We start from the raw sequence: 12948 nt of genomic DNA, 5'->3' as shown, positions 1-12948 counted from the left end.
GTGCTTTTGACTCGTACCCTAGGATACTGCTGCAAGTGTCTTTGCGGAAGGAAGGATATAAATGCAATGAACAAATTATAAGCACCAAATCGGCCTGAATATAAGCCTGAATATAAGCCACCCTTCTTCCTCCAAATTCTGACTGTGAAAAGTTAAAGTGCAGCTTATATTCGCAAACTTACAAAAATTGGCTTGGAGTGGGCTTGTCCCCGGATGTTGCCTGGTTTCGGATGGGCCGGCTCCCAAGATGGCGGCATGGCGAGGGGGTCCCTGAGAGGAGGCCAGAAGGCAGTGAGGAGGGAGGAATGAAGGGAGGTGCGTAGACGAGAGAGGCAAAGAGTGAGAAGGTCCGCTAGGAGGAGGAGCAGGAGATACAAGGTGCTGCCTAGCTTGAGCCTGCCAAGGGGCGTGTGAGTCCTGCCAGCTGCCACCTCTCTCCACCCATCCCATGGGGGGGCATGGTGATGCTCTGGAAGTGCTGTTGCCCACCACCACCACCGCCGGAGTGAAGGTGCTGCCTCCTTGGCCCACCTCGGCCCCACTCCTCCTCGGGTATTGTCTTTCCCCCTGTTTACGGGTAATTTTAAAGGTGTGGCTTATAATCAGGTGCGGCTTATATTCAGGCCAATGCGGTAGTAACTGAAGTGAGATAAACTGCACACCCAGGAAGAAGTTGCTGAGGACCACAAAAAACGTGGCTCCTAAGTGTCTGGAGAAATTCCCCCATTTGGACCCCCATCTGCTGTGCATCCATTTGAATGAAGTGTCGCCTTGAGCTGTCCAAACTAGCAAGCCAGGAATGCAAGCATTTATCGATTGGAGTGTCACCTTAAGATTCCATTCAGTATTCATGGCTTATTTGCAAAAGAGAAAAGTCAGCAGTTTCAGCAACGACATTCATGCAAGCAAGAACTACAAATTCCAGTGATCTTTCTTTTTTCTTTTTTTGAAGGAACACATTTGTATTTGTGTGTGTCTTCATTCACATAGCACATACATTTGCTTCTTTCAACACATATGAAGCAGTGCAGCTGGTCCCCAGGCCATTCCAGAAGGGGAGAGGATGCACCTGGTTCCATGCAACCAACCCATGCAGGTGGGAGAGAGGGATTTCCTCAACCAGGCTTTGACTCCTTAAGGAGGTGGTTGGCACACCCACATCGAAATCTGCTGCCCCTCTCCACCTCTGCCACTGAAGAAGCTGCGTCACCAAGGCCCATGGTAGCAGCAGCTGCCCTGCACTCACTCCTGGACTGAAGGATGCTGGAGGAGACCATCTCCCTTTTTATTTTTAAATATTTTTTATTAAATTTTACAATCTTATATTCATCACATGGAGGAGACCGTCTCTCGATTTGTGCATATACTGATGCTCGAAATGTCCTTCCACAAAGTTGACCACAGTTCATTCTTTGCTTGCAACCCATTCATTTGTCAGAGCTGCGAAAAACAACAACCACCACCAAACTCCAGAACTCCCCACACTTTACCTTCCTGACCCTCTTGCTCTACACTTAGCAAGTGTACACAGGCACACACGTCCACACCGGGGGTGCATGGTAGTTTTTGCACATGACAGTTGGCGTCCTGCATGCTGCAGATTCCACCCACAGTTACCGTATCTGCCTCCCAAGGGCACACCCTCCTGCACAACGCTTCTGGTACATGCTCGCAAGCAGCACCACGGCTCGTGCAGCACGCAGGCTTCGCTACGATCATGTAGTACTCTCAACCCACACCCACGCACCGATTGGAATACGCAGCCATCATTCTTCACCCTGTGCATACACTTGTAGAGCACTCACTTTTGCGCTACACACACCGCTCAAGGCAGACACGCTTGTCATATAATTCAGCGCCCACCTCTTCTCCTTCCTTTATGCTCAGGCAAGTTCCAATTTCCCTTTTCTAAACCTGGTCTATTTATCTCACTGCATCACAGCTGGGCTTACACTTATCAAGAGGAGGGGAGACTCTTGTTTCCCCCCCCCCAACAATCATGGAGTCCCCCCCCCCTTCCTTAAAGCACCCCTCTTGGCCCAGAAAGAAGACAGTAGGTGCCACTATCTCCACCCCCTTCACTAATCTTCAGTGGGTCTTTCAAGACCAGGAAGGGCTCTCCCACCAAGCACTCCAGCAACTGAAGAGGCTGGGGCACCTCTTTTAGGAAGTCAGTGAGGGCGTTACTGGGGGGGGGCGCATTCAGTTCAGTTCACGTTTCAATGCAAATCACAGATATCCTTTTGAAATGCACAAATTCTGCAGTGCACTTTCTTCTAACCAAATCACATGTGCAAAATGCATAAACCAGGAGGAAAGGTGTGTGGAAAGGCAAAAATGGGTGGAAATATACAAAAACTATAGCAAAAGTCTGAACAGTTGTGCAAAATTGCAGGCAAAAATGTGCATATTAGGAGGAGAAAGGCACAATAAATTGCTGGTGAATTTTCATGAGCATTTTTTAAAAATGCCAATTGGTGTAGAAATATGGAAGAGTGTAGTTAAGAGTAGGACAATGAGAAACTGAGATAAACTGAAATTGACAGATTCATCCTCCCCCATTTCATGTAATGGTCAGAGTTTCAATAATAGGACCAAGGGGATTCTAGTACAAATCCCCACCTGTCCACTCCAGTGTTGATTAATACCTGCATTTACTCCAAATGTAAGCACAAAGCAGCTGATGCCATACAAAAACAAATACAATGATGTTAAAAGACAACCAAACAATGCAAGGGGTTAATATGTCCAGCTCCATGCAATGCACAAATTGGAATGGGTTCAGAGAAGGGTAGCAAAGATGGGCAGGAGCCATGGGACTGGGATGGAGAACTTCTAGGCTGTAGCCTAATCTTGACCCATTTATGGATCCAAATTGGTCCATGGAGCCATTTTCACCAGCAGGGATCAGGAGCATGCTGCTAAAGAGAGCAGGATTTAACCAAAATAAAAAAATTCCTTCCAGTAGCACCTTAAAGACCAACTAAGTTAGTTCTTGGTATGAGCTTTCGTGTGCATGCACACTTCTTCAGATACACTGGCCCCAACAACGTTGTTGGGGCCAGTGTATCTGAAGAAGTGTGCATGCACACGAAAGCTCATACCAAGAACTAACTTAGTTGGTCTTTAAGGTGCTACTGGAAGGAATTTTTTTATTTTGACTATGGCAGACCAACACGGCTACCTATCTACTACAGGATTTAACCTGCACTCTTCAGCTAATAAGCAGGGGTTAAATCCTGCTCAGTTTGGCAGGATTCAAGCAAACCGCCTCCTGATTCAGGAAGCAGTTTGCATGGAATCCCTGCTAAAATGGGAAAGGTGATTCTGATGCAAACCCTTTTATTGGTTTCAATGGGCCTACTCTGAGTAAAACTTAGTTGACAAGCACCCCAATTTCCGAGTTCTCTCCTTCCTTGGAGGTTTTTAAGCAGAGGTTGGATGGTCATCTGCCATGGATCCTTTAGCTGAGATTCCTGCAATGCAGCGGGTTGAACTAGATGACCCTCAGGGTCCCCTTCAACTTTACCATTCTGTGATTCTATGAGGGCAATTTCAAATGCTGCAGTTTTTCTGCCACAGCACAGAACTGCAAAATGATACCCAGAGGCATGCTGAAATCATCTCCAGTACGGGCTGACTACTTTTCATGACAATCTCTGAGGTGGTGTACATGTGCACACAAACAAAAAAACACACCCACCCCAAGATCAGCTGACTTTTAAAGCCCTAAACGGCCTCAGTCCTATATACCTGAAGGAGCATCTCCACCCCCATCGTTCAGCCCAGACACTGAGATCCAGCGCCAAGGGCCTTCTGGCAGTTCCCTCGTTGCGAGAAGTGAGGTTACAGGGAGCCAGACAGAGGGCCTTCTCGGTAGTGGTGCCCACCCTGTGGAACACCCTCCCTTCTGATGTGAAGGAAATAAGCAGCTATCCTATCTTTAAAAGACATCTGAAGGCAGCCCTGTTTAGGGAAGTTTTTAATGCTTAATGCTGTATTGTTTTTAATATTTGATTGGGAGCCACTCAGAGTGGCTGGGGAGACTCAGCCAGATGGGCAGGTTATAAATAAATCATCATCATCATCATCATCATTATTATTATTATTATTAAACCAAAGACATGAACAACCATTTTTCAGGTTACCTGCGGCAAATACAAAATCACCTCAAGGTGACTAATCAGAGAACCATCTGCAAACTTGTCAAAAGGGGTGGTTTCATGCCAAGTCAAAAGTCAGGTGTGCATTTCATAGGCATTTTCACCACTTCCAAAACCATCTATGACCATTATCTCTTTCAGGTATAAAAGGGCACAAAAAAAAATGTTCACAAGAGACTGGGTGATGAGAGAAGGGGTTACCATCTCATTATGATCAGGCAACCTGACGGAGCCTCCCTCATCTCAATCAAATCATGGGCAGCTAACTAAAACATGAGTAAGAACATGCACTTCAGTGAGGAAGTAATCTATGCACACTCTCATTGTTTTCAAAAGAATGCATGAAACATGGGATTCTCCCATCCACATTTCTGCACCAGCTGCTCCTGCAAGTCCAGGCTGGACCCAGGGCAGAAATCTTGCTGCACAAGCAGGAAATCACCAGCAGAAGAATGCAGGGAATATCGATGCAGCTGCCTGAGCAATGGAGATTCCTGCCTCCTTCCCCTTCAGACAGAGAGAGAGAGAAACCGGAGGGATTCCTTTCCCCTCCATGACATCACCATCATGCCAAACCTGATTGGCTATGTAGCACCGTGGCATCATCATACTCACTAAGCAGCATCTGACTGGCAGAGAAAAAGCCACTTTAAACTGGGACGTGCAGCCGTTGGTAACAGGGGTGTAGGAAGCTGCTTTCTGCCAGGTAATTCGACTATTTGACCGCCTAGCTCAGTGGTGGCAGCAGCTGTCAAGGGGCTCGGGTAGATAAATATTTCCCATCACTGGCAAACTGTGGATCTTCTTCTGTATATGAAGCAAATGCCCTGCTCTCCAAGGAGCTGTGGCCCCTCCCCTTGTGAAGTGTGTCACCCCCAAGGGGGCTAGTTGCAAGGAGGAAGCTTCTGGTGCAAAGAAACCCAGGATGATCTCCGCACCCACATCCTCCTCCAGGTAGCTGCATTGACAGGGGGAGTTTCTGCCATTCATCCTCCACCAACTCATCACACACACACCATCAATTCTCACTGTGCTCCTTCCTCTTTTTACCTTCGATCCCACGGTGGAACAGTAGGCAGGACACAAAAATCTGGTCTGGTGGGGGGTAATGTAGAGGGTAGATAAAGGGAAAGAACCCCCAACACACACGCACCCTAAAAGCAGCAAAGTGAAAATTCAGCACAGTACTGTCTCCCTCTCCCTTTCAAGCTGCTGGTGTGGCATAAAATAATGAACACAGGTGTGCAATGACAGGTAGGTTAATGGGAGAAAGAGCTGCTCTTCTGATGATTTTCAAGATTTTGTTCTACTGCAGGGTAGCTGTTGTAATAAGAATCCCTCCCTCTTTCCGGTTTAATTCTAAATCATCACATGCCACCATCAACATACGTGGTGTTGACAGTGCAATCATTTTATTCACTGATTCATTCATTTAATTTATATCCCATCTTTTCCTCCAAGAGGCTTCAGGTGACATGCAAAATTCTCGCCCCCCTCATTTAACCCTCCACAACAACCCTGCGGGGTAGATTAGGCTGAGTGGCAGTGACCAAGATCATGCAGTGTGCTTCATGGGAGAACACAAAGGTCCTGGGCCCCAAGGAACAAACCGCTGAGAGCTGCCTTGCTCAATGTGATGACTGCCAGATGTCTTCGACCACAACTCCCATCATGCCTGACCATTGGTCACACTGGCTGGGGCTGATCAGAGTTGGGAGTCCACCATCTGGAAGGCAGCCCTAGGAACACACAGGAAGCTGCCATATCATTGGTCCACCAAGCTCAGTATTGTTTACACTGACTGGCAGAGACTCACCAGGATTCCAGACTTGAATCTTTCATATTCTACACCTGAGGATGCCAGAGGTTGAACCTTCCCATTGCAAGGCATGCACTCTGCCATTGAGCTTCCCAAAATCAGGTTATAGGAAGCTGCTTCATACTGAATCAGGCCATTGCTCCACCCAACTCAACACTGACTGGCAGCAGCTTTTCAGGGTTTCAACAAGACTTCTTCCGAGCCCTATCTGGAGATGAACTAGATTCAGTCTGGGAACTTCACACATACTCCACCAATGAGCCATGACTTTTCTCCTAGGTTGAACCTATGGCTTCCAAGATTTTGCTAGACCCCCAACTCCCGTCAACCCCAGCCAACATGGCCAATGGCCAGGGATGATGGAGACTGTAGTCCAACCATACCTGGAGACCCACAGGTTCTTCGTCCCTGCTATAGGGCGTTGTCAACTACAGGGATGGACCAGCTGTGGTCCTCCATCCCTGACTATGGGTCATGCTGGTTGGGGCTGATGAGAGTTCCAACAACAGCAACATTTGGAGAGCACCAGGTTGGCAATGGCTGCACGGTTATCACTTGCTGATGGAATTGTCTGCTTTGTACAACATGGGTTGATCTACTGGAGTTGTGGGGAGAGAAGGATATTTCTGCTTACAGGTGGTTGCGCTGCGCTGGCTGTGTAAATATGCCAATAAAATGATTTACAAGCCTATAAAGATTGATAGCAACCCATGCACACCTGTGATTCTGGCACGACGCCAGTCTGAAGAGAGGGGAAGGCAGCAACATTTACACACATTTCACTGTATAGTCCCTAGGAGACAATCCCAACTAGCCACAAGAGGACAAGCTGGTTTGACTGCTTAAAAAGCCTTTCCTACATGGTCCGATAGGTCCACCGCCGGATGGAGAGATGGTAGGATCCAGAGCATAACTTGTTAATCAGCTCATCATCAGTGGGGCTGCAGTGCAGTGGAACGAGGTCTTTGCATGCAGAAGGTCCCCAATCCAATCCTGCAAGGGGAGGACCCCGGCTGCAGGAGAATAATCAGGAGCGGTTCCTCCTTTGCAGCTGTGACTTGAACTGCAAAGGAGGGTCTGTTGCTTTGGAGCCCTGGTTTGCATTCAGGCTGCAGGGGGGCGGGAATAGGAGCTCTGAGCTCTCTTCCAGTTCTTCCTCTGCAGCAACCACAGCTGAACTTCGCAGTGCCTGACATTATATATGATGTCAGGGGCAGGAAAGAACACAAGAGGAGCTCTGCTGGATCTGGCAAGTGATCTGTCTAGTCCAGCATCCTGTTCTCCCAGGGGCTTGCCAGGTACCTGTGGGAAACCAGCAAGCAGGAGTACTCTCCCCTCCTGCAGTTTACAGAAACTGGTATTCAGAAATATTGCTGTCTCTGGCAGAGGAGACAAAGCATAGCCATTATGGCTTTCAGCTGTTGATAGCCATGTCCTCTGTGCATTTTTCCAGTCCCCTTTTAAAGCCGTCCAAATTGGTGGCCATCCCTGCCTCCTGTGGGAGTTCCACAATTTAACTATGCACTGCATAAAGTACTTCCTTTTATCTGTCCTGAATCTTCCAACATTGTGCTTGATTGGACATCCAGGAGTGGATGGATGTCCACACCAAGGTGGGGGCAGCTTCCCAAAGTATCTTGGCGGGCAGATCTCCAATTCCTAATTACACCCCCAAGACAAAGGTTTCCCACCACTGCTGCAGACTTTTCTACACTACCCTGGGATCTTGTGGGCTGAACGACAGTCTAAAACTGCAATAAATAAGCAGATAAATAAGAGAACCCTGACTGAGATCCTAAAGCTGGAGAGTTTCTGCCATGGTGACCACAGTGCCAAGCTAGGTGATCCAGCTGTCTGAGCTGGTTCTAATGCATCCGCAGCACTGAGCATCTCAGGAATGTGTAATTCCTGGTGCAAACTGGCCTTGCCCAACTCTGCATGGCTTATTCCTCTAGCACAGATTTCTCCTAATCTGGCACCCTTCCATATGCTGTTGGACTCCAGCGCCCATCAGCCCCCAGCAAGCACGGCCAAATGTCAGAGATGATGGGAGCAAGAGTCCAACAAGGGCACCAAGCTAGGAAATATTGCTCCAGGCCACTCTGGCCTATGCTAATGGGCAGCAGCTCTCTAGAAGAGGCATTTCCCATAAGTTCCAGCCTGATTCTTTTAACTGGATGTATCATGGACTGAGCCCAAGACCTTCCGCATGCCAAACAGCTGTGCCACCACTAAGCTATGGACCTCTCCTCCCTGATTTCAGCCACCTATGTAGATGCAAGCCACAAAGCCTCCACTCCTGGGCCAGCCACAGTGTCTAACCTACCTCACAGGGTTGGTGTGACGATAAAAAATGGGAAGGAGGAGAGCCATGCATGCTGCCTTGATCTCCTTGGAGGAAATAAATAAGCATATTCAGGTTTGCAGGCATTAATGCCTTACATCAGCATTATTTATTCCAAATAAAACATTATGCCAGGCAAAGCAAAGTTACAGGGTGGGAAATCGGGTCTCTGCCACAACTCAGCTTCCCATCCATTCCCCATCCCCCCAAAAATGTGCAAGTAAAAAAACCTAGGACTTCAGGGAGAGATCCCAGCCCCTTCCCTGTTGTGCTAGTGTTCTGCTTGCAGGGAGTTCCATAATGCAATTCACCAGTACTGCTACTTGCAGTCTGAAGCACCTTGTTCCCACCTCATACTGCTGCACATGCAGACCACATCTGGCAATGCAGGGGTAGCGACACTAGCCTCCGACGAAAGATTCCCACTAAACACACTAATGCAAGGTGCTTAGCAACCAGAAAATAAATGACACCGGAGAAATGCAATTAAACTAATGGATCGTGAACATGGTTGCGGGAAATTTGTTTAGAGAGCCACATATGCTAATCCTGGAAATGTACGCCTGACACCATCCCTTAAGAACAGCCAAGCTTTACTAAAAATCATTTTTAAGACCATCCTTTCCCCAAAACCAAAGGGGAGAGCTGGCCAGAGGCCCTTGACCCAAAGCAACAAGAGGTTATATCAGGCAGGTGAGCGTGCCTGGTCACCTGCGGCAAACAATGTCACTTCGAATATACCAAGGAGAACAGCTTCTGTGAGCTGGGAGGAGTTGTGTGCCCTTGTTGCAGGGTGCTGACATGCCACATAAATGATATACAGGTAAGTGTGGTGGACTAGTAACTTGCAGGCTGGTTTGCATAGCTGGACACCAGCTCTCAACTGAAAAAATTGTAAGGTGTTCATGTCATGCCAGCCTCCAGGAGAGTGGAGAGACAAACCCACTATCCTTCCGCTATTTCTTACTCTGCGCTCATGGACCTCAGGGCTGCAGCATTGCCCGCTTCCAGACAGCAGCTCTCTCTGGTTAACTTATTGAAAGAAATGTCTCAGAGTGGTCATTCCCTGCAACCCCACTCTCCCCCAGCACCACCAGCAACATTCAGATGTCTTCCATCCCATACGTTGCACACTATGGCCATCTATGAGCTAAGCTTTCATACGCTTGAGTTTGGGTTGACTGCCCTCCACAGAGGTCATTTTTAAAAAAATGATTAGCATTTTCATAAAATGCTCAAGGCTACTGCTACTCTAACCTTTCCCCCAGATGCTGTTCAGAACCATTTAAGTACTTAACAATCATACATAACCAAGGCTGATTCACTGGGCAAGAAAGAAGGTATAGGTTTATGCTGCAAACTTTAAGCTCCCTGAGCAAATTGTATATTCACCCGCACAGTCCTTGCACTGCAATGGCAAGAGGCACATATATATATTTATTAATATGGGTATTTATTTATATACTGCTTGTAGCAGTTCACAGCTATAAAATCCATTATAAAATACATACATGGTTAAAATACCCAGTAGCAATTTGCTCAGAACATTTAAGAGCATACTAAATAAAATACAGAATAGCACAAGCTGAAAGCCTTGACTATTTGAACAGGCTTTTTTAAAATAACAAATTTAAAAAATAAAAGTTGAAGTTCAGTTTTGGGGGCCAGTTTGCCTAAACAGGTGTGTCTTCAGGAGCCGGCAGAATGCCAATACTGATGAAACCTCTCCTTTTCAGCTGGGAGAGCATTCCACAGCACTGGTGGCACCAATGAAAAAGCCCTGAAACCAGAGACTGCAGCACAACGCGGTGAGAATTGCCTTTTGCCAAACATCCTACCCAACCTCTCGGAAATCCAGTTTGTCATCTCTTAAGTAAAGTTAGAATCTTCTATTGAATCACAAGCTTATTCATGCCTGCAAGGGGGAAAAAATGAGCTAACCAACTCTCTATATCTTAGTATTTACCGGTAACTACCCAGGATCGCATTTAAATACAAAGCCCAGATGGATTTCTTTCTGATGAACATGTGAAACTAGAAATCTCACTTTCAATGGTGATCTCTCTGCCCCAAGAAAAATACTGCAGGCAGCTACCTAGTGACAGGTCACACACACGTGAAAAAGGTTCACATACTTCATCACTGACCCAGGATCTCTAGCTCTCCCTAGAGTATTCAGAAAAGAGAGGTTGGAAGTAGCTTAGACTTCCAGGCAAACAGATCTTACATATGAGCAAGCATTGCAGCGTTCAGTGGGGCTTTACATCATCGGTAAGCATGTACAGGATTGCAGCCTTCATAGCACTGCTTTGTTAAGCAACTTCAGCATTAAAGAAAAGAATCGTCCTCTTGCTAGATCACGGACTCATACGTTACTTGGATCACGAACATGCACTGGTCAATTGCACACCTTTCTGCAAAGTCCATCGACATGCTCTCTGCCAAACCTTCCTCTGAAATCGTTACAGAAAAACCAGGCAAACAAAAATAAAATAAGACCAAGAACGAGCCACGGTCCAAGGTTTCAAAAACTCTGCAAAAGACTTATTCAAGTCCTGCTCTCGCTTCATCGCATCTTTGGCTGATTTTTATTTTTTAAATGGTTTTTACTGTACTGATGAAACCGTATCACTTAACCATTTCTGAAACCAACCCCTCTCCGGGGAGGAAGGCGGGGAGCAGAAAGCATGCTGCCTTTTTTATTTGTGAGTATTTCTTCTTTTCTTTTCCTTACAATCTGAAGCGATCCCCTACTCGCAAGGGAAACTCCTTTTGCGCGAAGGCGGCGGCGCGGCGGACGAAAAGCCGAGCATCCTTTCCCGAATCGAAGGGATACAGGTAACAAATGAGAGATGAAAGGTGGAGAGAGGGAGAGAGAGAGAGAGAGAGAGAGAGAGAGAGAGAGAGAGAGAGAGAAGGGAAGGTCCACACAGGAAGCGTCAGCCCGGAGAGCTTTCCCGGTGCCCAAAGAGGCCAGCCCAGAGCGCAAAGGAGAAACCGCTGCAGGGGGGTGGAGGGGGGGGACACCCGGTGCACTTCAACTCACCTTGAGCTGCTGCCAGTCCTCTGGTGCTGATCACACTTGCTATCAAAGTGGCCACATACCAAATCATAGTACTACCGCCCGCCGACCAGGAGCATCATCCTAGCTGCAAAGCGCCCTGCCCTGCCGGGGACCTTCTCATCTGCCCAGCCCAGCCCAGCCCGGGGCGAGTGCACAAGGCGCGCTGCCTCCCCCTCGTCTCCGCTTCCTTCTCATGCCCTCCGCAGCCCTCCTCCTGGCTGCCTCCCCGCCGCCCTCGCCATCCTGCCTCTCCCCGACGTGCAGCGGCACCTGCGCGGCTCGCGGAACGCACAGCCAGCAACGAGCAAGCGAGCGAGCGCCAGCCAGAGCGCACAACTCCTCTCCGGCGCGCAGCCTAGCCTGGGCCATTTGAGCCTCCTGGGCGACGCCCCCGCCGGCCGACGATTGGACGGCCGGGGAGAGAGGCGGGCCCCCATTGGCTCCGGGCGCAGACAACGCTAGGGAGGGGGGAGGGAGGGAGAGAAGCATCCCCCTCCTCCCCCCTCCTCCCCCTCCTCCCAAGGTGGGTTGGAGCGTGCAATGCACAGAGCCGCAGAATCATGCGCAATGCCAGGGAGAAGGAGTTGGGTGCCTCCCCCCTTCTCTCCCTCCCCAGTCGCCTTTTCCTCCCTCCTTCCCTCTCTCCCTCCCTGCTCAAGCTGCATGGCCGGTTCCCCAAGAGGAGGGGGCTCCCTGGAGCAGGGTGAAGGGAGCAGCAAGGAGGAGGGGGTCCGTGCAGCGCGGGGGGGCGGGGTGCTGGCTGCAGCCCCAGCTCTGCAGAGCTCCCCATTGCAGCTGGTGTGGAGGAGAAGGGAGGGAAGAGGAGGAGATGCCCCTTTCCAGAGCTCCGATGCACTTGCTCTCCACTTCGCCCGCCGCTTCCCACACTCCTGCCGATGACTCCGATCCCCGAGTGGGATGGCGGAGCTGTCAGCCTTTCACCCACTCGCCCTGCTTGCGCTCCTGCAGCTGAAACTCCTCTCTTCTCCCTCACCAGCCCTCCGTTCCTGCTGGTCTCCCTCCTTCCCCTGCCACCAACGACCAAGGTTTGCTTTGGGGGAGCCTGTGTGTATTGCATGCCGGAATTGGTAACCTTTTCCCTCTCCCCCAATATTCTGAGTGTGGTTGATTCCCCCCCCCGACTCCACAATTGAGTTTTAGGGTGCTGCATGGTTCGCCCCCTAGCAAAATGCTCGTAGTCATGATGATGGACGGAGAGGTTTGGGGAGGGGGGGTCTTGGATCTTGCAAAGTCCGGGAGGGGGGCGTGCTTCCCACTCAGAGGCACATTGCAGCAGCCCTACCCTCCCGGACCCTCTCATGGGAGTCGTGCTGTCTCAGTGGCAGAGCACATCCTTTGCATGCAGACGATCCCAGGAGCGGAGACCTTCAAGGCAGGGCTGCGGGTAGAAGTCCGGGGACCCACTCAGCAGAACGAGGAGGAGGAGGCGGGTCCGAATGCATCAGGGCTGGCTTACCGCGTTTTGGAGTGACGTAATACTAGGCTTCCCCCAAAGAAGCCACTAGGAGAACAGGGTGCAGGAATAGATGGGCCGTTG

At 49.3% G+C, this 12948-nt stretch overlaps 1 protein-coding gene across 6 annotated transcripts in view; it reads right to left on the bottom strand.

The window, feature by feature from the left end:
• IGSF9B (immunoglobulin superfamily member 9B) overlaps positions 1-11705 on the bottom strand; it is a 124038-nt gene extending 112333 nt beyond the window's left edge. For all 6 annotated transcript variants that reach the window (XR_014002522.1, XM_081172452.1, XM_081172453.1 and 3 more), the window contains exon 1: positions 11373-11705. Coding sequence is in view for 5 of the 6 variants with exons in the window: in XM_081172452.1 (XP_081028578.1) it covers positions 11373-11439 (67 nt within the window). In the remaining variant the exon portion in view is untranslated. The remainder of the gene's footprint in view (positions 1-11372) is intronic.
• Positions 11706-12948: the final 1243 nt, after the last annotated feature.

The sequence above is a fragment of the Podarcis bocagei genome, assembly GCF_964188305.1.
Source record: "Podarcis bocagei genome assembly, chromosome: 15".
NCBI classification, from domain to species: domain Eukaryota; kingdom Metazoa; phylum Chordata; class Lepidosauria; order Squamata; family Lacertidae; genus Podarcis; species Podarcis bocagei.
This window is presented reverse-complemented; position numbering and strand designations above follow the sequence as displayed.